A 23,880-nucleotide genomic window follows, 5' to 3' on the forward strand; every position below is an offset into this window, starting at 1 on the left:
GGGTTCCACTGAGGATGCCTAAGATGACAGTGGCCGACTCTGCTACCCGCCTGCCCGGACCACAAAGAGGAGTTAACGCTCCGCATCCCGTCACCAGGGCAACTCTGCAATCCGACACCAAGGCGCAAGATTCCGCATCCCGAGCCGCCGGCCGCAGGACCCAGGCGTTTCACCGCCCGGACGCGGGTACTCCGAGGCGCCCCAGACGCCGCCGTCCCCGGGGTACCGAGTGCGACTAGGGAGACGCCCTCTCCGCAGGCCCGGGGTCCGAGGCTCAGCCACCCTCAGCAAGCCGCCTCACTCAGACCTCGCCGGCCGCACGTGGCGCCGTGATTGCCCCGGGCAGTATCCCTCCGCGCCCGCGCCCCCGCTCAGTCTCCCCCTCCCTTCTCGGGACCCTCAGAGTCAAGGCGCCGCGGAAGGATCGCACGCACGCGCGCGCGCACGCCCCGCCGGAACGCGGAGAGCTAAGGGAGCCACGGTGAAGAGTAGTCTCCAGCGCCGTCGCCGGCACAGCCGCTCCGCAGCCTGCCGCCGCTAGTTAATCAGCCCCGCGGTCGCGGGCGGGAGGGCGGCCGGGCCGGGCGCGCTCCGCGGCTTGTCCCTCACCGCCGTCCCCGCGTCCTCCCTCCGCAGCTCCTCGGGGAGGGGGGCGGTCGGTGCTTGCGCAGAGCCGCCTCCTCTCCGCCCCCGCCCCGCCTCCCCCCGCGCCGCCGCCGCCGCCCGCGACCGCCGCCGCCGCTGCGCCTGCTGCTCCTTGCCGTCCCCGCTGCAGTGCGAAGGGCTCGAAGATGGCCGGTTGGCAGAGCTACGTGGATAACCTGATGTGCGATGGCTGCTGCCAGGAGGCCGCCATTGTCGGCTACTGCGACGCCAAATACGTCTGGGCAGCCACGGCCGGGGGCGTCTTCCAGAGCATTACGGTGAGGACCGGCGGGGACCTGGGTTCCCGGCCCCGGACCCATGCGGGGCCAGCCGTGGGGACGCCGCAGCGCGGGGCCGGACTCGGGCAGGGCCGCGCCGGCAGGTGTGACGGGCGGCGGGCGCCGAGGATGCGGCTACCGGGCGGGCGGAGAGGCCGAGGCCCGGGGACGCCCCCTCGCCGGGGCTGCGCTGAGTGGCGGGGGCGGCGGCCGGGCTCGCCGGCGTTCCCAGTGCTTGTCCGGATGAGGCTGGGGGAGGGGGCACGCACCGGTTCGTGGGTGGGGGGCCTTTTCCCCACTCTCGCCCCCGCCCCGGGGTCCCCTGGAAGCCCTGGGGTTTGCTTTGTACGTTCCCGGGTGGAAGCGGGGACTGGAGGAGCCGGGCTGGGGCGCGGGTCCTCGGGTGGCCGAGCCGCCCCTAGCTCCGGTGACGGCGCGCCGCCCGCGCCGCGAGCTGTGGGAGGCGGCGGCTGCCCGGCCCCCAGGATCCTCGCGGCCACTTGGCGTAGATTTGCCGGTGTCCAGGCCTCTTGGGCTTGCGAGAAATGAACGCAGACAACGTAGGTGGATTCGTGAATCTCTGGCTCCATAGGATTTTTTTTTTTTAAATTCTCCAAGATGGCGATCTGCCATTGATTTCTTTCCTATGGAGATTCATCGATATACCGTTATCCCCAATTACGCAACAGAGCTCTAAAAAAAGGGGGTGCTTGGGGCTTTCAGTAATCTGCGAAGACCGAGGGGATGCTTCAGTTCTCCAAGTCCCTCCCTCTAGTGATCTTCGTAAGGGAACTAGTGCAGATTAATGCTTCCCGGCGCCTGATTTTCTTGTGACTTGGTGGTTTGACTCGGTTGCCACATGTTTGGGGAATAATTGTCAATAAGCCCTCCAGTGCTGCTTTATTGTTTTGTCTCTTTCTGCACAAGGATCTAAAATGGTGACATTATATCAAATACAGGAACATTCTCTTAATTTCCTAAGCTTCACGCCCCCTTCCTATCAAATGCCAAAATTCAGGCCCCTTACTATGGGTGCTACTAATTATTCTTGTACTACTTAACATGGTTTGAGGTCTAACTGTGTAGAACTCCTTATCCAGGTACTTTCAGGCTCTCTGTTGCCGCAGTGGACTACAATTCTTACAGAGAATTGGCGTCTGGCGATCAACTTTTTTCCTGCAGTCCTCTTGTCTTTGTGTGTGAGTTCCCGCTGTCTGGCTGGGAAGATTGCGGGAGTGTGCTTGGAAATGGCTGGGGCCTGCTATGACTCTGCAGTTCTGATGGGGGCGACGCCTTCCTTCTTATTCATGGAATGTTAGAATGCACGTTTTCTCCTTTCCGGTTCTGGTCTCTACCTCAGTTTCTTTCCCACTCTCCCTCCATTTTCTCTGTTCTTTTATGGTTGCCTATTGCAGTGCTACAGACAGAATCCTCTTTGCATTTGCCCAGAAAGAAAACTGATTACTGAGGAGGGAGGGGAAGGAAAGTTGGAGAGGGAGTAGCGGCTAAAATAAAAGAGGAGGGAAATATGAATTTGGGGATGCACTGAGATTCAGGGCTTGAAGTTCGTACTAGAGGGGGTTTGTCAAGCTATTTGAAGCAGAGTAGATGTAAACAGATCTGCCAAGCATGGACTTTGTTTCAGGAGACTTTCAAACAACTTTAAGTTTGATATGACAAGACTGTTACGTGACTGTGATAGATTAGATTTTGTTGAAAGTTTTTAGGTGAATTTTTACCATTACATAAGCACTTCGTGTACCACCTGACTTGAAACAAGTTTATAAATAACTCTTAAGTTTGTAGTTTATCTAGTGTCATCTACCAACTGGAGATTCTTTGCATAGACTGGGCTTAGTTAACAGACCACTCTCTTTAACTGTGAAATTAACTGACTGATATAAAATGTCATCCTGATATAAAATGTCATCCCGTAAGATTAAGTAGTTTTTTAGAAACGACTGAAACTTGGTTTTACATTAATGAAATGCGGATGTCTCGTAGTGGTAGTACAAACCTGACACTTTGCCTGTTACACCAAGACAAGAAACTAACTACAACTTTTTGTTTTGTTTTCTCTCTCTCTCTCTCTTTTTTTTTGTGGTTGGGGGTGGGGGCAGCCAGTAGAAATAGATATGATTGTAGGAAAAGACCGGGAAGGTTTCTTTACCAATGGTTTGACTCTTGGCGCAAAGAAGTGCTCAGTGATCAGAGATAGCCTATACGTGGACGGTGACTGCACAATGGACATCCGGACAAAGAGTCAAGGTGGGGAGCCAACGTACAACGTGGCCGTGGGCAGAGCTGGTAGAGGTGAGTACAGCACGCTTTTGGTTAATCGTTGCAAGTCACATTACAACTTATTAAGCAGTTTCTTTAACATTTTGAATAAAGTGTTAGTCCATAATGGCTATTAAGGTGGTTTTTGTGAACTGCCCAGCACTGAAGGAGGCACTGCTTTAGATTAACTTACTCTACAGCCGCTGCATATACAGCCTCACCTCTGACATCCTGACTTAATGCTGAAATAGAATATTAATAGCAGCTCTTCAGTTCCAACTTTAGTAAACTGAAAATCTAAATTTGTCTCTTCTGTATGTATAACTGAACCACTTTACACTTGAAATTAACACTGTTAATCAACTATACTTTAAAATAAAAAGTTAAATAAAATCACTTTGTCTCAACTGCTATTCAGATTGTTAAATCATTCAAATTGGTTATTTTAGTCCCTCTGGGTTTTTGACTTTTGAATGTCTTCCTTTTCTTTCTTGCTCACATTTTAGTCATTCACTATTCAGCATAAAAAATGAAAAATTAATACTGGCTTCCATTTCTATTAGAAACATTGCTGGAGAAGAGAGAAATAATTAGAATGAGGGTTTTGGAGTAAGTTTTGCACTTATTAAATATTTTCAAAGACTATATGTGCCTGATTTATTTGAAAAATAGGAAACTATATTTCATTTATATACTGATCCAGAACTTCTTGTGTTTCCTGACTATCATCAACATTGCAGAAATTCTTACTGTACTAAATAAGTCTCACTTTTTTGAAAGAAACTTTAAAAGTTGAGATTTATTATGACATCTAATTGGTTTACAAATACATTTAAATGTGTTAACCTGTGAAAATGTTTTGTAAATAAAGAAGGCTGGTATAGCCTAATAGAGCAGATTTGGCCCATCTAATGTTAAGACCAAATCTACCATGTGAAGAAACTTGAAGCCACTGTTAGCTGCAGTGGGCCTACCAGCTGGAGTGCCTAAAGGTTCCTCCTGTTCTGCTGTGCATTGCTACGTATGAGTATTTCTCTGTAGGAAAATTAGATGGCTGTGAAATAGGAGATAAATCTCAAAAAGTAGCTGAGCTCAGATAAATATATTAAAAAGAAGCATCAACCGTGTGACATAAAAACCGGAATGTTTTTGCGCCACACTGCACTACTGACATCTAGTGGCAGTAAATATAAAATCTGATATATACATACACATATTTTGAGGATAGACCTTTGAACTGCATCATAGAAAAACCTGTTGTTGGAAATAAGTTTATTTTAGGGTTTTATACTCAATTAAAAACAAAGCTAACACAGTGAGGATATCAGTAAGCACAGACCTTCAGAACTTGTCATTTGCGCTCTTCTGAATGGCACTGAAAATGCTATTTAAAATTCAGTCTTGGTTTTTCTCTGGAAGTAATTAATACACATTTAGCCTCACTGGTAAGACTTAACAGTTTGTACTTAATCAAGCAGTTAAATTAGGGAAGAATTTTATAAGTATGTTTTTTAAAATTTATTTTTGGGGGACCAGTCTAATGTGTATTTGTCATGCTAATCAGAAGGTTTTTGTTCTCTATATAAGATAGATGTCCATAAAAGGAATGCCATTTGCAGCAACATGAATGGACCTAGAGATTATACTAAGTAAAGTAATAAAAGACAGAGAAAGATAAATCACCTATATGTGGAATCTTAAAAAAAAAGATACAAAGGCATTTGTTCGTAAAACAGAAACATTCACACACTTAGAAAACAAACTTACGGTTACCAAAGGGGAAAAGTTGGGGAAGAGGAATAAATTATGAGTTTGAGAGTAACAAATACACACTGCTGCTGCTGCTGCGTCGCTTCAGTCGTGTCCGATTCTGCGTGACCCCATAGACGGCAGCCCACCAGGCTCCCCCGTCCCTGGGAGTCTCCAGGCAAGAACACTGGAGTGGATTGCCATTTCCTTCTCCAATGCATGAAAGTGAAAAGTAAAAGTGAAGTCACTCAGTCGTGTCTGACTCTTAGTGACCCCATGGACTGCAGCCTACCAGGCTCCTCCGTCCATGGGATTTTCCAGGCAAGAGTACTGGAGTGGGGTGCCATTGCCTTCTCCACAAATACACACTACTATATATAAAGTAAATAAGGACCTACACAGGGAACTCTACTCAATAACCTAAATGGGAAAAAATCTGAAAAAGAATAAACACATGTATATGTATAACCAATCACTTTGCTATATACCTGAAGCTAACACAACATTTGTAAATCACTATACTCCAATATTAAAAAAAAAAGATAATCACACTCTTTTCCCCCTAGCTAGTGTAAAGATATTGTTATAGAGCACTGCAGCTGCACTGATTGGACTTCCAAGATGCAGTTAATAGTCAAAATGTTTTCAGCATATTACTAGTTTGAAAGTTCTTTTTGGAGACCTGGCTGACTTCAGTGCTTCGTTGTTCATGAAAAACTGACTTAATGTTAACTTATTAATCGGGGTTCTGTCTGCTAAAACTTATGTGACTCTCTTGATTAACACTTCTTTTGAAACACTTTTCTTCTTTCTCTTTCAGTCTTGGTCTTTGTAATGGGAAAAGAAGGGGTCCATGGAGGCGGATTGAATAAGAAGGCATACTCAATGGCAAAATACTTGAGAGACTCTGGGTTCTAGCTGCTAGGCAGACTGTTAAGTATTAGGGGAAAATTGCTCTTAAACTTTCCTAGCTGTAAGCTTGAGTCTTAATTCTGGAAATTTTATTAGCAATGCAGGGTGATGGGGTATGAACCTGTGTCTCCTTTGTATCCCTCTGTTGGTGGGGAAAGGTGTCTTTCTTTCTGCCCCCCCCCTTAAATAATTCTGTTCACTTTTGTTTTGTTTCCTTGTGTACTCCAGCATTGGTTATAGTCATGGGAAAGGAAGGTGTCCACGGAGGCACACTTAACAAGAAAGCATATGAACTCGCTTTATACCTGAGGAGGTCTGATGTGTAAGCAGCCTCTCCCCATCTTCCTAGCAACTGTCTTCATCATCACCCCAATTATGGTCACAGAGCTACCAGATTATAGATGGTAGCTAATTTTTCTTTGCCTATTTTCTAATGTCACAATTCCTGTTTGCCCAGTGGATCATTTGTATGTTAACCACTGTATGTAACCAACCTTATCTGGCAACATAATTGCAGCACAATAATGATTTGCATGATACCTTGAAATTTGGGGGGAGGGGGCATGCCAAGTTGGGCATCACTTTGTCTTAGCAATTAATGGGATATTGATTACTAAAATAAGTTAATATTAAGCAAGGTGCCGGTTGTACAATCTCTAATTTGATCAATGTCTTTCAGCACTTTGAGCATTTACTTAGCTCATCTAGTCTTCCTTTCATAGCGCATGGTTGGGAGGAAAAAGTGCATGCATCTTTCCTTCACTCCTCTTTTCCCACCCCCTCCCTTTGCACATAGGTATTTGGTTTGCTTCCATCTTCTTTTATGCAGTGCCTGGTTTATTTAACCAATTAATATCACTTTTGTTGATGAGCTATTGAGAGCTGCAGTAGTTTGCTTTTAGTATTGTTGTTGCACTTGAGTAGAGACAAACCTTTTATCATAGTGTCCACAGGACATATGACAAGTGCAACTGCAAAACAAGAGCAAAATGCACTTCCTCCCATGACCTTATAGTAACCATACTGATTGAATCCCAAGGGACATTCCATCTTTGCAATAGCTCAGATTTTTGTTCCTGTCTTTTTCTTTGCACACCAGCTCTACTCTTTAGTAAAATTGTAAAAGGCTGCCATTATGGACATTAGGTATCCCAACATAACCATCTGGAGTGTGTCCAGTTTGTTCTTCATAGGACCAACTTTTATTTGCAGCTTGAGTTTTTATATGAAGTTGCATTATTGTGGACTTGGCTGTCTTGTGATGAATTTTTCTCATATGTATTCTGTGCCATACTATTGTTAAAATGAACTGTTGCTATTGTGAGATGGATTTTAACTGACCTATTAAAGGTTTCTTTCGAATGGCACTACCTTAGGGACATTCTAGTATTTGCTTCTATTGTTTGGGCCTTGTGGATAATGTACAGATTTAAAAACAAATCTTGTTGCTGATTTGTCCATTTCTTTCCCTGCACTTTGTTACATCTGGGATACAGTCTAACTCATCTGATTTAATATGCATTTAAAAAAATGCCATAACTATTAAACACCTTGTTTACAGACAGATGAAATAAATTTATTCCAACCAAATACTCTAGACTCCTGTTATTTATATAAATTGTTAGCTTACTGTTACAGTTGATCTTTGACACAATGGGAATATACTCTGCTGCAAGCATAAAATTTTTCAAAAACTTGAGCTGGTGGCCTACTCCATTTCCTCTAGTATTATAAAGAAAATGAGTGCCTATATTTTTAATAAGCTTTGTTTGCCCTGTTAAAAACGGCTTGTCATTTTGGGTGCATCTTCAGGCTTATGAGGCAAAAATTGATTTATCCACTAGAAATTAAATACTTTTTTGTTGCTGATGTTTTGAAATGAAAAATCTAGTGAGCGGTATGGGGCCCAATATCATGAAGGGTTTCTGCATTTGTGGATTCTTCTGTATTGAACTGTCATACATATGACTTCTCTTGATTTGGAGGCTGTGTTGCAGGCTGAAGTCAGCTGGGACTCTCTCACATAAGAGGAGACATTCCTTAGGCAGCATAAAAGATAACTGGGATTGGGATGTCTTGCAGTTTCTGTCTATGGAGTGACATGTTAACTATGACTATGTAATAGCCAAGTTTAATCCCAGAGGTCATAAGGTCTAGGAGATGTATTGAATACACCTAGGAGATGTATTGAATTTTAGTAAATATGTTTTAATACTATTCAGGTAAGTGATTATCATGAACTGTCAAGTAGAAGGTCCAAGCTCAAAACTTGGTGGGTCTAAGCACAACTGGGGAACTGGTTATAACTCAGATTATGGGCTCTGGACAGCTACCCTGGAGATGAAGTTTCTAGAAGTCATTTTAGAAATAATCATTAGGTCAGTCTGATTCATTTTAAGGACTATATGCTACCCTTTGAGAATGAGTGGGTTAGGGAATAGAAGGTAATCTCTTAAGATACACTGTGCATAACTACAAGTTTTTTCTTTGACAGTGTTGTTATGAATTTGGCCATACAGGGATGTAAAGGTATGGGAGACGTGGGATTTGGGGCTGCTATGATGGTTGGGCACACCTTAGAAAGGTTAAAAAAAAAAAAATTCTTGACCTGTTAAGATCCCTGTTAGGAACAAGAGGTTTGTCAGATGGAAATTTGGTGGTTGGGTTGTGATGGTTTATGATTTTATAGTAATGTAAATTTACACTTGAGGGTAACTAACTAGAAAGCAGTGACTAGACTTGTGAAACCCTTACTGAATGAACCTCTGAGTAGTTAAGGGGATGTGTCTGTGACAGAGGTGTGGGTAAGGGGGGAGGAGACAGTAGTTGTGCTGTATTGCTTAATCCCCAAGTTGGGTCCAGCTCTGTCAGACTCTGTCCATGGGGGATTCTCCAGGCAAGAATACTGGGGTGTGGGTTGCCATGCCCTCCTGCAGGGGATCTTCCCAACCCAGGGATCGAATCCAGGTCTCCTGCATTGCAGGTGGATTATTTACCTCCTGAGCCACCAGAGAAGACAGTAGATGGCAACTTTATCACTAAAATAATGAATGAAACTAGTCATTGGCCCCCTTCCCATAATTTAATTAGAAAAGCACTTATGAAAATACATACATGTATCTTTGCTTTTTACTTTTCTAGGAATTTAACCTAAAGAAGGGAAGCTATATAAATTTGTGTAGCAGAATGTCACTCCCACAGCGTTTCTTAGAATAACGAAACTTGGAAAACTACAAGATTTGACTTTCAGGGTTATGAGTTGAATAAATGACTGTGTTCAGAAGATAGTCATTGAAGAATTACGTAAGACAGTGCTCACCAATGAATTTTATATAATGGGATAAATATGTATCGTGTATAATGTATTTTACATATGTATTTCTGAAGGCAAAATACACATTTTTCTCAGGTAAGTTTCAATTCAAAAGTAACAATACTTTTATAATCAGAAGATTTTTAAATTAGGAAGATATTTTTTAGTGGAAATGGGATTTTAATTTTCTTCAGTGGCCTTTTAAAAAAAGCTGTATAATTATACCATAGAGAAATTATAAAAGATTTCAAGTGACTGTTAGAACTAGTAACAGTCCTAGATAGTGCTGTTAAGTATACATATTTTTAACAACTGAGAGTTAGAGTTTGAAAAGAAAATTATTTTTGCCTCGGAAAAATTCCTAACAAATTTGAAGGAACCAAGTCCTTGATTTGAATTGTGGATTAAAGGCTGAGGGAATATAACATCTAATACACTTAACAGTGATTAACTTTTTCCCTTTAAAAAATTATATTTTAGGTATGATGTTCTTATTATTTGATAATTATAAAAACGATTATGTTCTGGACACTGAGCTCAGTGTTTGGACCTTACACCCTACCTTAGGAGAAATGAATTACACAAATGACCAGACAGGTTTGGGAAAGTTAGGATCAAACAGGTGTGTCAAATTCCATAGCACTGTTTTAAGTACCATAGTAAACTGATAATTCTGTTTTTCAGGTCTTATTTTTATTTCTGTGGGGTAGGGGTGTGAGAATAATGAAGAATTCAATTTTTTATTTTCCTAAGTGGAAATATTCACTTTTTGTTGTTGCTTATAAGAATTTTTTTTAAAGCAGTTCAAAAAGTGAAATTTCACTCAATAGTGTTACATTTTTTTAAAATGTATTAAATTTTTTTACAACAGAAGGCTAACTGGTATACTCAACTATTCTCTAATATGTCTGTTCACTATTAATTTCCCATGTTAATACAGATAAATCTAGCTATTTACCCTCTTGAGGCTGTACAGCAGTTTACTCTAAAGATGTACCATAATTATAAGAAGGTCCCATAATGTACACTGTTGTTGGAATGATTTGGTCTGCAGTTTGGGGGGGATTCCCTAATTGCTTGTGAGCGGTTACTTTGTATAAAATCCTAAGGTAATGTGTGTTTATCTGCCCTAAATTACCTTAATCATTATAACTTTAAAAAACACTGCATATAAATAAGTTTAATGTGGGTAATACTACAGGAGAACAAACAAAGTGGAAAACGTGTTTATTAACATTCAAACTCCCTTCATACAAGGCCATATAAAAATTCTTAGCATTTTGATTATATATATATAAGCCTATATTTTCTACATAGTTAACAATGTGTAATTTAGCTTTTCATAATACATTGTTTAAATACATCATTAGTTCTGTTAAACATAAGCAACATTTTCAAATCCAATACTTGAACAGTTTCCTCTGTACACAGTTTAGCAGGGCTAATAAGCATAGGATGCTCTTTATTAAGAGGTATATAATCTGAGTATTAACAATTACTGAAGTTTGGTATTTTTATACAGCATTTTGTTTATGTTTTGATCACCACACAGAATCCTTAAGGATACTGAAATTCAGTAAGTAAAGTCAGAGACATTACTTCAGCTGATAAATGAAGTTCATACATGACACTATAGTATTAAAAGCCTTAAAAATAAAAACATTTTGCAAACTGCCCTAGTACTGACTGTTCCTATCAGGGTAAGACTACTTGGCAATAGAAAGGAAAAAGCTTTGATTTTCTCTGTGGTGCTGATAGTCGCCTCTTGCTAATTATGGCAATTTGGACAAATACCAGAACAAGCATATTCCAGCTCAACAACTCTAGGTAACTTTATGGAGATGGGAGTTGGCTCAGCTCATGCTCGGTGGCCACAGCACTGACCCTGTGTGTAAAAACATGAAACGTGTGCATACTGTGATCTAGGTCTTAATTGCAAGCTATACTGAGGAATCTCTTGATGTTTGGCTATGTTTCATTCCAAAAGAGTCGATTTGATGCTTGAGTTACAGCACCAGTCTATTATTAGTGAAATGAAGTACACTCCTGCAGATAAATACCAGATCAAAACAACCTGTTTCAGTAATCTCGATTAACCTGTAGAATAAAAAATAAATTATCTCTACAGAAATCTCTGAAGGGAGCAAAAAAAAAAAAAAAAAAAAAATCAAACTATATGCCTAAATAAACATTTTAAAAGGAAATAACCCAATATCCTCTGAAGGTCAAACAGTATTTGCTATGTTGTAATCCCGTTCACCATTAGGCTGCAGTTGGACCACAACACTGTGTTCATTGATTTCGTTTTCTGCATCACTGCTGTCGGTATCATTGTCATCTTCCTCATAGTCTGAAGATTCTGTCATGTTCTGATGTGAGCGGGATTCCGACAAAGCCCCAAATGACTGAGTGCTGGCAGAAGCCAAAGGTCTGAGTAAAGGGGTGTGTTCTGACACTTCATTTTCTTCTTGACTACTATCTGTGTCAGAGTCTGAATCGCCTTGAGAAGGAACAACTTTTTGCTTGCAGACTGGACAGGTTTTTTTGGTCTTAGTTAGCCAAGGATCTACACACTTGCAGTGATAAGCTGTTGAAGCAAAATACACATCTTTTAGATAGTACACTTCTGTTGAGAACATAATCTCCTGCCATGGTTATTCATGTTCTGATCAGTATGCATCATATACGGACAAGACAAAAGTTTGTAAATTTTTATAAATCTTCATCCTTTAATGAGAGCTTATGATGTGCTAATAACTATTTTCTGTCTAATACTGAACCTAAGTATAAATTATGTATAAATTCAAAGCAGTATGTAATTATTCATACCATGGGAACAGGGAAGGATTCTGAGTTTGTCTCCATCTTCATATTCATCCAAACAAATGGCACATACATCATATTCATCTCCTATGATAGAAATAGTAAAATCAATTAAAAGATCCCTTTTTAATTCCTTACTGTTGAACTTAACGACCTTTATTTTAAAAAAAGACAAAGTCATTGCCTATCTCACACACAGGGCAGCCACATCAGGAAGCATGTCAGGATAAAGCCATTGTCTGGATAGATAGGTGGGAAGAATATAACGCATACTGAAAAGAATAACAGTTCCAATTGAAAGAATCCCTTTAACATCTGTAGTCATTTAAGCACATTCAGAAGTCCTGCTGCTGCTAAGTCACTTCAGTCGTGTCCGACTCTGTGCGACCCCATAGACGGAAGCCCACCAGGCTCCCCCGTCCCTGGGAGTCTCCAGGTAAGAACACTGGAGTGGGTTGCCATTTCCTTCTCCAATGCATGAAAGTGAAAAGTGAAAGTGAAGTCCCTCAGTCGTGTCCAACTCTTAGCGACCCCATGGACTGCAGCCTACCAGGCTCCTCTGTCCATGGGATTTTCCAGGCAAGAGTTCTGGAGTGGGGTGCCACTACCTTCTCCAAGGAGAAGTCTAAATAGAAAGTTTTAATGAAAATTTTTGTTCAGTATCTTGAATGTGGTTACTGTAGTATCACTTATCAAATACATTCTGTAACAAATACAGGGTTCTATTATAACCTGTTTTGAGATTTAGTGAGACTGATTTTACCTATCTCAAACTATTAAAATACTAAAGGACTCCAACATATCTATAATTATCTGTAATTACACAGATCCATTTACCTGGACTTTAAGGATAGTTCCAATATATTAAGGAATTCAATCATGCTGATTACTCATACAAATCAAACTTTCGGTCTTACGACTTTGTGAAAATGCCCATTAAAAACAAGTTCAGTTAATATAACTGAACAGGACTGAACCAGTCCGAAGCTGTACCACAGCTCTAAGCCTCATTTTACTAAGGTAGAAAGGTTATCCTGCGTTATCCAAGTGGGCTTAATGTACACAAGGGTCCCTAAAAGTGTGAGGAGGAGGTTTTTCTAGTCAGGGGGAGATGTGACTATGTCAGAGAGAGAGAATATTACTGGCTTTGAAGACAGGAGGGGAGGAGGATCATAAACTAAAGAACATGGTGGCCTCTAGAAGCTGGAAAAGCCAAATAAATAGATTCCCCTACTAGAGCCGTCAGAAAAGAGTGTTTGATTTTAGCTCAGTGAGGCCTGTCAGACTTCAAACCTACTAAACTAAAATAATAAATTTGTACTGTTTTAAGCCATTAAGTTTGCGGCTTTAAATCTGTCACCACAGCAATAAGAAATGTGTAAGTAGTATTAGGGTTAGCCTGCAAGTGAAAGTTGCTCAGTAATGTCCAACTCTTTGCAACCCCATGGACTATACAGAATAGAATTCTCCAAGCCAGAATACCGGAGTGGGTAGCCTTTCCCTTACCCAGCGGATCTTCCCGACCCAGGATTTCCTGCATTGAAGGTGGATTCTTCACCAGCTGAGCTTATCGGGGTTACACTAGACATACAGAATTGATGCTTTCAAGTGTTTCAAGTGATAGATTTATGTTGATCACCCATATTTTCTAGGCACAGTACTTAATTTGATGATAACTGGTCAACGTTGAAAGGTGTAATTTGTGATCACTGACCAGAAGGGAGCCTAGTGTTCTGTAGAGAATTAACCCCCATGGTGTGTGTGATGAAATGGTAAATCACATCCTGACTTTTATTTATTACCTACCTAACCAACCATGTGCAAGATGCCATCTTTATGTTTCAGTATTCTCAAAGGCAAAAAAAAATACTAACATACTATGATTTTGGATTGTTGTGGTTTAAAAGAGAATGCAAATAGAGTGTCTGGCACAAACAGTACTTCTTAGCCAGCCTCCACCTGATAAAACTGACCTGGTAGGCATACTGGCTTAGGAAGGCTGTGGCTAGGAATCTGCTCTCTGATATCCCCATGTGATTCTGTTAGTAGCAAAGAGCTAGTGGCAATGGTCAATGAACCTTTTGGCTCTACTTGGGGTAATTATGTAATTTAAGTATTCAGCAGCCCTTGAGCTGTGAGTGTATATGACTTCTGGTTTTATTTGAAAGCTAGGTTTGGTAGACACTTAATAAAAGTGTTCCCCCAACCCCTCTCCAGTCAAAACGTGATTAAATGTGGTATGGTGAGAAACCTAAAAAACAGACAAAGTTATATATCAATAAAAAAGCAAAAAGGAAAACAATCAAATTTCTGTCCCATTTTAAAAGACACAAAATTAAAAATGGTAGAAAATGTATTATATGACAACTTAGAAATCCAGCCAGTGGATTCATATTCAAGATAATGGCCCAACATCAAACAATTATTAAGTGGTTTTATATTTAAAGATAAAGGCATTTATATATTTTTGAAAGTAATTTTCAACCTTAGCAGATTTTAAAAATTAACCAATTTGTCCAATGATTCTGGTAGCATGAGATAAAGGGGCTATAAAAAGTGCTAACAGCTGTTAGTTTTGTTATTGTCAGCACCATGCTAGAAAGTTCCATTGCTTATAAACCAGTGGTTCTCAACCAGGGGATAATTTTGTTCCCTTGCCCCTAGGGATATCCGGTGATATCTGGAGACATCTTTGGTGTTCACAATTGGGAGTTGGTACTGTTGTCATCTAGTAGATAAGGGAGGCTATTAAATAGCTTATAATGCTGTAGTGAAAGTGAGTGTTAGTCGCCCAGTCATGTCCTATTCTTTGCGACCATATGGACTACAGTCCACCAGGCTCCTCTGTCCATGGGATCCTCCAGGCAAGAATACTGGAGTTAGGTTGCCATTTCCTGCTCCAGGGGATCTTCCCGATCCAGGGATTGAACCTGGGTCTCCTGCACTGCAGGCAAGATTTTTTACTGTCTGAGCCACCAGGCAAGCCCATAACGCTCTAGACAGTCCCTCAAAGAATTTTCCCATGTAAAATGCCAATAGTGAGAAGGCTGAGAGAACCTGATATAAACACCCCTCCAGGCTTTCTCAAAGACTGCTAATTCACTAATGGATAGATGTTCAGAGGCTGCAGGAGGGGTGAGATTCATGTCTGTTATGTGCGACCATATGGAAACACTTCTATCTGGATATATTATTGTTATTTAAATGTTTCAGAAAAGTTTCAAGAAGACAGTTAAAATCTCATCAATTTTATAATACGTTATAATACGTAAGTGGACAAAACTTTGATTTTCCCCTCTAAACCTGTTTCTCCCTAGTTTTTCCCCAAACCTTGGATCATCAGATACAGCAAAGGCACTGACCTATTAGAACAGAAAACACACAAGACTTAAGGCAGCCACTGCAGTAGCATACACTGATTATCGGGCCTGGGCATGTCCTTGATGCCTCTTTCCCTTAGAGCTTAGATTCAACATCACCACGTCCTATACTCTTTTTTCTGTAAAACATCTTCAGTTGGTCTCTCTGATTCCTCAATTACACTAATCCATTAGCCTTGATTACTAGAAGAGCCTCTTCTTTTCCTGTCCTATATGGTTTTTCTCCATAGCAGCAAAAGTGATATTTTAAAAACAGTCCCCCATCTCACTTAGAATAAAATCTGAGTGCTTTGTCATGGCCTTCATATAGCTGAATATGATCTGATTTACAGATTGGTCATCTCACATCACTCTATCCCCATTCAGTCACACTTCAGTCACACTGGCCTTCTTTCAGTCTTGAACAAAGATAACTTAAAAATGAACTAGTTGTCAATAAAATGAAAAGACAACTACTGAATGGGAGAAAATACTTGGAAATGATTTGATTTACAAGGGGTTGATATCCAAAGTATATAAACAGCTCACATCAAAACAAAGTAAGACCTAAACAGGTATTTTTCCAAAAAAGACATACAGATAACCAACATCACTAAACATCAGAGACGTTCAAATGAAAACCACAATAAGATATCACTTCACACCTTTTAGAATGGCTATCATCAAAAAGACCAAAATTACTGGCAAGGATGGGGAGAAAAGGGAACCCTTGTACACTGCTGGTGTGAATGTAAGCTGGTACAGCCACTGTGGAAGACAGTATAGAGATTCCTCAAACAAAACAGACCTACCATATGATCCAGAAGTGTTCCACTCCTGTGTATACATCCGAAGAAAGCAACATTAATTCAAAAAGACAGCACACCCCATGTTCACAGCAGCAGCATTTACAATAGCCAAGATAAGCAACTGGTGCATCAACAGATCGATGGATAAAGATGTAGTATATATATTCCATTATGTGTGTGTGTATATCTATACAGTGTGTATATATTCCATAGTGTACATATATACACAATGAGATACCACTCAGTTATAAAAAAGAATGAAATTTTGCCATTTGCAACAACACGGGTGGACCTGGAAGATATGCTTAGGAACTACGTCAGAGAAAGACAAATACCGTGTGATATACTTGTATATGGAATCTAAAAAATAAACTAATAAATGTAACAAAAAAGAAACAGAGTCATGGATACACAGAACAAACTAACGGTTATTAGTGGGGAGAGGGAAGGGGAGGAGTGAAAGGGGTATTAAGAGGTACAAACTACTAGGTATAAAATAAATAAGCTACAAGAATGTTCTGTATAGCACAGAGGATATAGCCAGTATTTTAAAATAACTATAAATGGAGTATAACCTTTAAAAAGTGAGTCCTATATTGTACACCTGACAGTTATATGATACTATAAATATACCTCAATCAAAAAATAAGTTTATTTGAAAAAAAATAAGTTTATTTGAAATAATATAGTCACATACAAAAATTGATGCAAACCTTAACTGTTCAATTTTATAACAAACTAGTCCACCTTAAGTCAGCTAGAATAGGTTTCCTCAAAGAGAATGAATGTTCAGGGCTTAACACATACCATTTTCATGAGAAAAGAATATATATTTTAAATAATATGTCCAGGGAAGATAAAGCATTGAATCCATGAGCTTCAAATCAAAACTTACTGATCTTACAAAGAAAATGCCTTGCCACTCATTCCCTGCTTTGCCAGTAAAGAAAACAATGGCAGCTCTTTCTAGCAAATTTAAATAAATAAATCTTATCTTTTGTTTTCCCCTCCTCCATACCTGTTCCTAAGAAATGTGAACATAAGAAAAACTGGATAAAATATTTCATAAGCCAGATTTCCTTAAGAATTATTCCTGATTATATTTAAACCCTGAGCAAAGGAACAAATATTTACTTTTAAGGTTGGATTAAAGACAGTTAGGGCTTCCCAGTTAGTTCAGCTGGTAAAGAATCCACCTACAGTGCAGGACACCCCAGTTCAATCCCCAGGTTGGGAAGATCCCCTGGAGAAGGGACAGGCTACCCACTCCAGTATTCTTGGCTGGAGAATTCCATGGACAGAGGAGTCTGGCAGGCTACAGTCCATGGGGTTGCCGAGAGTCAGACATGACTGAGCGATTTCACTTCAAAGGCAGTTAAACAGAGTAATAAAAAATAAGGATGTCTTCATAAATATAAGAAAAAATTTAAAGTTAAATACTGCCCCACTGTTTTGTGATCTATAAAATATAACACTGCATTTTTTCAATCTCTGAAAAGCTTCATCCTTCTAAACATGATTAGGAAACTTCAGTGATTAAGCTATAAAGGGAAAATATTGGTAACTTAAAACTTCAAATATAAAACCCACTTTTTCATCCTTTACATCTCAGGGATTTGCCTCCTTCACACACTAATGGGGTAGGGAGACAGGTCCCATGGCGACTGCCTTAAATGCTTAGTTGAAAGACTATTAAGGGAAAACAAGGATTTTTCATTTGTTATGAAACATGGTATGTGGTAACCAGTCTTTATGGTTACAGAAAATGCATCAATTGATGCAGGAAACTCAGGAAACCACAATGTCAACTGAAGAGGTATTTTTGAGGACAATAGTGAATAATGAAGTTTATAAGGAAGTTGGCTGCTTCAAAATCAAGACAATAACTAATAAAAGGCTATTATTATTTTGTATGTACTGGTGATGGTTTAGTCACTAAGTCATGTTCAACTCTTGGCAACCCCATGGACTGTAGCCTGCCAGGCTCCTCTGTCCTTGGGATTTTCCAGGCAAGAATACTGGAGTGGGTTGCCATGTCCCCTCCAGGGAATCTTCCCCACCCAGGAATTGAACCTGGGTTTACTGCATTGCAGGTGGATTCCTTACCAACTGAGCTACCAGGGAAGCCTTTACATGTGCTGCCGCTGCTGCTGCTGCTAAGTCGCGTCAGTCGTGTCCGACTCTGTGCGACCCCATGGACTGCAGCCTACCAGACTCCTCCATCCATGGGATTTCCCAGGCAAGAGTACTGGAGTGGGGTGCCATTGCCTTCTCCGTTACATGTGCTAGAAATAGCTAAATCAATATTTTAAACATTTCAATGTTACTCAGCATAAACATTTCTGAACAAGCGACAAAGATGAAGGACACCAAGACAGGAAGATTTAAGATGATCTTGTCCCCACAATACTGTAAATGAATGAGAGTGCTGACTAACCTTTACAGACGTTTTACCTGTCCACAGCCTCAAGTTGCTAATTTCTGTGGGTTTGATTACAAGTGTCTATGAAATACTTCCAAATGCCAAATTCTTTTTTTGTTTGTTGGCAAATATTTCCTATATTTCCTAAATGTTACAGATTCCTCTAACATAAACATGAACAGTGCTTTTCAGTCACTCAGTCATGTCTGACTCTTTGCAACCCCATGGACTACAGCACGCCAGGCTTTCCTGTCCATCACCAACTCTCAGAGCTTGCTCAAACGCATGTCCATCAATACAGTGATGCCATCCAACCTTCTCATCCTTTGTAGTCCCCTTCTCCTCCTGCCTTCAATCTTTCCCAACATCGTAATCTTTTTCAATGAGTGAGTTCTTCCCATCAGGTGGCCAAATTATTGGAGCTTCAGTATCAGTCCTTCCAATGAATAGTTGGGACTGATTTCCGTTAAGATTGACTGGTTTGATCTCCTTGCAGTCCAAGGAACTCTCAAGAGTCTTCTCCAACACCACAGTTCAAAAGCATCAATTCTCCGGCGCTCAACTTTATAATCCAACTCTCACCTCCATACATGACCACTGGAAAAACCATAGCTGTGACTTGATGGACCTTTGTTGGCAAAGTAATGTCTCTGCTTTTTAATATGCTGTCTAGGTTGGTCATAACTTTCCTTCCAAGCAGCAAGCATCTTTTAATTTCATGGCTGCAGTCACCATCTGCAGTGATTTTGGAGCCCAAGAAAGTAAAGTCTGTCACTGTTTTCATTGTTTCCCCATTTATTTGCCATGAAGTGATGGGACTGAATGCCATGATCTTAGTTTTCTGAATGTTGAGTTTTAAACCAGGTTTTCACTCTCCTCTTTTACTTTCATCAAGAGGCTCTTTAGTTCTTTGCTTTCTGCCGTAAGGGTGGTATCATCAGCATATCTGAGGTTCTTGATATTTCTCCCAGCAATCCTGATTCCAGCTTGTGCTTCATCCAGCCTGGCATTTCACATGATGTACTCTGAATATAAGCAGGGTGACAATATACAGCCTTGACGTACTCCTTTCCCAATTTGGAACCAGTCCATTGTTCTATGTCCAGTTCTATCTGTTGCTTCTTGACCTGCATACAGATTTCTCGGGAGGCAGGTCAGGAGGTCTGGTATTCCCATCTCTTTCAGAATTTTCCACAGTTTGTTGTGATTCACATAGTCAAAGGCTTTGGCATAGTCAGTAAACCAGAAGTAGAGGTTTTTCTGGGACTCTTTTGCTTTTTCTATGATCTAACGGATGTTGGCAATTTGATCTCTGGTTCCTCTGCCTTTTCTAAATCCAGTTTGAATATCTGGAAGTTCATGGTTCACGTACTGTTGAAGCCTGGCTTGGAGAATGTTGAGCATTACTTTACTAGTGTGTGAGATGAGTGCAATTGTGTGGTAGTTTGAGCATTCTTTGGCACTGCCTTTCTTTGGGATTGGAATGAAAACTGACCTTTTCCAGTCCTGTGGCCACTGCTGAGTTTTCCAAATTTGCTGGCATATTGAGTGCAGCTCTTGCACAGCATCATCTATGTGGATCTGAAACAGCTCAGCTGGAATTCCTTCACCTCCACTAGCTTTGTTCATAGTGATACTTCCTACGGCTCACTTGACTTCACATTCCAGAACGTCTGGCTCTAGGTGAGTGATCATAGCATCATGGTTATCTGGGCCAGGAAGATCTTTTTTGTATAGTTCTTCTGTGAATTCTTACCACCTGAATGTTTCTACTATATTCTAAACCTGTAACAGTTCTTTTAGGACTTCAAGGTTTGGTACTATGACTTACTAGAGTGATGAACCCACATAAGTATTCTAACTTCCTTTCATGTTTTCAAATATAGTTGCATCACAACTATGAAAAACTGCAGTAATTAGGATTTTTTTTTCTAACATCCATGTATGCTTTGTCAAAACCATTAGAGTACAGTAATATGCAGAACAAATATAACTCTTTTTACTTTAGATGTTAAATGTCTTGATGACCAAAATATTCTAAAACAAAAATACAACTGGCTCAAACTTAGGTTTACTGGGAAGGAAATGCAAGAGTCATATTTATAAAGTTATATACTGTTAAGCTGCTTCAAGATTTTGGCAATTTTATTTTTTCCATCATAAATGTTTAATGACTGAAGACAGATGACACTAATATTTTACTTATGATTATTATTTAAGGGGTTGTTGTGTTTTCATAGTAATTGCTGCCATTTGCTGAGCTGTCGCCAGGCACTGTTACAAGCATTTGTCACATCCTGATTTAAATCCCTCCACCCATCTTATGAAGTAGGTTTTTAGTCACATTTACACATAAAGGGATTGTGGAGAGGTAACTTGTACTAGGTCACACAGCCAATAAATGGATGATCTAGAATTTCAGCCCAGGTCTGTCAGACTCCAAAGTCCATGCATGGTCTGACATTATGCTGTATTGTCTTGTAGCACATGTGCTTTGAGTTTCACATTTAAATAATCCCCTTAGATTCACAGTGTAAAAGGAGTTAAGAAATAATCTTAAGCAGCCACTTGCTAGAAATTAAAATGTTTCCAATTCATAAACCAGAGAATTTTTTTCAGATTACAATACATGGAGAGGGAATAAAGATTTTTGGTCTTGTCTTCCATGGTTTCATATTATTACAAATCTTTCAAGGATGCTACAAAATAGTAGCCATATTCTACAATTTTAATCAAGGGTCAAACACAACAAGCAAACAATCAAATGACTCTATTGAAGGAAAGAGTATTTTGTGGGCAAGTTCTTTTGGGGGAAATGTATTAGTGAATTACTTCATTAATTAATTAGTAAGAATAAAAATCATTGTCTTAGAGACCATAAAGCTTTCCAGGTGGTGCAGTGGTAAAGAATCCACCTGTTGACGCAAGAGACGTGGATTTGATCCCTGGATCACAAAGATCCCCTGGAGCAGAAAATGGCAACCCACTCCAGTATTCTTTCCTGGAAAATTACAAGGACTGAGGAGCCTGGCGGGCTACAGTCTATTGGGTTGCAAAGATTTGTACACGACTGGCTGACTGAGCACACATATCCACAGACCATAAACAAATCCATACAAGAAACTTAAATCCAAGCGTAGGCACTAGTATTAGCTTTGACCAAACTCCACTTTGTGTAATTATTTTTCCCCCAAACCTAACTTTTCCCTATATTTTAAATAGCCATTCTGTATTAGTGTTTATTGGTTCTAACTTGATTACATTATGCAGATTAACTATAGTTGCACCCAAGATATTTCGAAACAGGCGCATACAGATTTACAGATTTGCCATTATCCTAAAGTGAAAATTCAAAGTTAAAAGAGATTTTAGAATGGTAAATATTGTGCCAGACTTTGTAGTACTTAAAAAGCACTTCTTTGTATTAAGTACTAAAGGTTTCTTTTTTTTTTTCATTACTACTTTTAAGGCGACTAGGAAATCAAGATGGACAACACCCTTCCAGTCAAGTTCAGCAAACTCAAATACTTCAGTGTTCTAATCCAATAATTATTTTTCTTTTCCTTCAGTTCAGTTCAGTCGCTCAGTCGTGTCCGACTCTTTGCAAGCCCATGAACTGCAGCAAGCCAGGCCTCCCTGTCCATCACCAACTCCCAGGGTTTACCCATACTCATGTCCATTGAGTCGGGGATGCCATCTAACCATCTCATCCTCTGTTGTTCCCTTCTCCTCCTGCCCTCAATCTTTCCCAACATCAGGGTCTTTTCAAATGAGTCAGCTCTTCGCATCAGGTGGCCAAAATATTGGGAGTTTCAGCTTCAACATCAGTCCTTCCAATGAACACCCAGGACTGATCTCCTTTAGGATGGACTGGTTGGATCTCCCTGCAGTCCAAGGGACTCAAGAGTCTTCTCCAACACCACAGTTCAAAAGCATCAATTCTCTGGCGCTCAGCTTTCTTTATGGTCTAACTCTCACATCCATCCATGACCACTGGAAAAACCATAGCCTTGACTAGATGGACCTTTGTTGGCAAAGTAATGTCTCTGCTTTTTAATATGCTGTCTAAGTTGGTCATAACTTTCCTTCCAAGGAGTAAGCATCTTTTAATTTCATGGCTGCAATCACCATCTGCAGTGATTTTGGAGCCCCCCCAAAAATAGTCAGCCACTGTTCCAACTCTTTACCCATCTATTTGCCATGAAGTGATGGGACCAGATGCCATGATCTTAGTTTTCTGAATGTTGAGTTTTAAGCCAACTTTTTCACTCTCCTCAAGGAATTAAATGAAAAATTTGAGCAGCCTCAGGTATATCTGAAGCTTAAAGTGGAGGAAGCAACGGGACACATTATTTTTGCTTAAAGCAGAATTCCTTCTAGATGACTTCTGCCCGCTGACCAGATTGAGCTACTTTTTATTACAACTCTCAGTGTAGTAAAAATGACTACAAAAAAATCATACATAAAATTTCCTCCTAAAAAGGATGTACAAGTTTGGTAAGAAAACACTGAGATCCCAAAAGAAATGTGAACAAAGGACAAGATAGGTTATAAAGGCAGAAATATAAATAGGTAATCTACTTTGTTAATGGAGAATATGATAAAATGAGTATGCTGGTAGACTTGAACTATTAGGAAATTAGTTTTTTCTCAAAAATATTCTGTCTCTTTGACATAATGAATTGAGTTGGTGAGGGTAAATACAGCTAGGGGTTGGGGAAAGATTAGAGAAAGGGAAGAGGTGGATTAAAGCTAGAAGGCAATTTATTTCATTTTGAAGTGGTAGTGATTGAAAAGGAAAGACAGGCTTGGGTAGTTATTTATAATTGTAATGTTGTAGTCAAAAGCCTGCTACTTACCTAGCTATGCACACTCAGGTAATTTACTTGACACTTCTGAGTCTCATTTTCTTTTTCTATTAAATTGTCATGACAATACTTTTCTAATTGTGCTGCTCTGAGAACTAAATGAGATCAATTATGCAAGGTGCATAGTTTGCTTTTATACTATATAATAGGTATATTATGTAAGATTAAAATAGAAAATTATCAATATTTTAATTGGGTGTAGTGTCCATCCCAATCCAATTTAATACTGCTTAACTCATTTGGTATAAACGACACTGACTTGTTCAGTGAGAAGTTAGTTAATAGACTGAAGGTATGGTTGTCTATAGCAATCACATCTACAGACAAATGATAAGGTCAACAGTGCCATGCTATAAATCAACCTGACCAACTCTCTCAATCCCCTTCAGTCTGTCTCAAGACTACAGTGCAGACCTTGGGCC

The 23,880-nt window shown here is 40.1% G+C and overlaps 2 protein-coding genes across 4 annotated transcripts in view; one reads left to right on the top strand and one right to left on the bottom strand.

Moving 5' to 3' along the window:
* The first annotated feature begins 449 nt into the window (after nucleotides 1–449).
* Nucleotides 450–7,456, top strand: PFN2 (profilin 2). 2 transcript variants are annotated; one of them, XM_027543662.1, is made up of 3 exons: nucleotides 450–923; nucleotides 3,044–3,236; nucleotides 5,773–7,456. In XM_027543662.1, exons 1-3 carry the CDS (start codon nucleotides 792–794, stop codon nucleotides 5,868–5,870), a joined length of 423 nt encoding a protein of 140 aa, XP_027399463.1. In that variant the 5' UTR covers nucleotides 450–791; the 3' UTR covers nucleotides 5,871–7,456. The 2 variants fall into 2 exon arrangements, with proteins under 2 accessions (XP_027399463.1, XP_027399465.1); XM_027543664.1 differs by having other exon boundaries at nucleotides 6,093–7,456.
* A 2,929-nt stretch (nucleotides 7,457–10,385) lies between these two features.
* RNF13 (ring finger protein 13) overlaps nucleotides 10,386–23,880 on the bottom strand; it is a 127,278-nt gene continuing 113,783 nt past the window's right edge. Inside the window, exons 8-9 of one of the 2 annotated variants that reach the window (XM_027543655.1) lie at nucleotides 12,007–12,087; nucleotides 10,386–11,764 (exon numbers count right to left, since the gene is read on the bottom strand). In XM_027543655.1, the coding sequence (XP_027399456.1) occupies nucleotides 11,403–11,764; nucleotides 12,007–12,087 (443 nt within the window). In that variant the 3' untranslated portion in view covers nucleotides 10,386–11,402. The remainder of the gene's footprint in view (nucleotides 11,765–12,006; nucleotides 12,088–23,880) is intronic. The other variant, XM_027543651.1, reaches the window with a different exon arrangement.

The sequence above is a fragment of the Bos indicus x Bos taurus genome, chromosome 1 (genome assembly GCF_003369695.1).
Source record: "Bos indicus x Bos taurus breed Angus x Brahman F1 hybrid chromosome 1, Bos_hybrid_MaternalHap_v2.0, whole genome shotgun sequence".
NCBI classification, from domain to species: domain Eukaryota; kingdom Metazoa; phylum Chordata; class Mammalia; order Artiodactyla; family Bovidae; genus Bos; species Bos indicus x Bos taurus.

What these genes read in the sequence shown, in the direction of transcription:
- PFN2 (XM_027543662.1), top strand. Translation starts at nt 792, where the DNA reads ATGGCCGGTTGGCAGAGCTACGTGGATAACCTGATGTGCGATGGCTGC. An exon ending in GCGTCTTCCAGAGCATTACG is followed by an intron (nt 924 to 3,043) that starts GTGAGGACCGGC and finishes GGGTGGGGGCAG; the next exon opens with CCAGTAGAAATAGATATGAT. An exon ending in CGTGGGCAGAGCTGGTAGAG is followed by an intron (nt 3,237 to 5,772) that starts GTGAGTACAGCA and finishes TTTCTCTTTCAG; the next exon opens with TCTTGGTCTTTGTAATGGGA.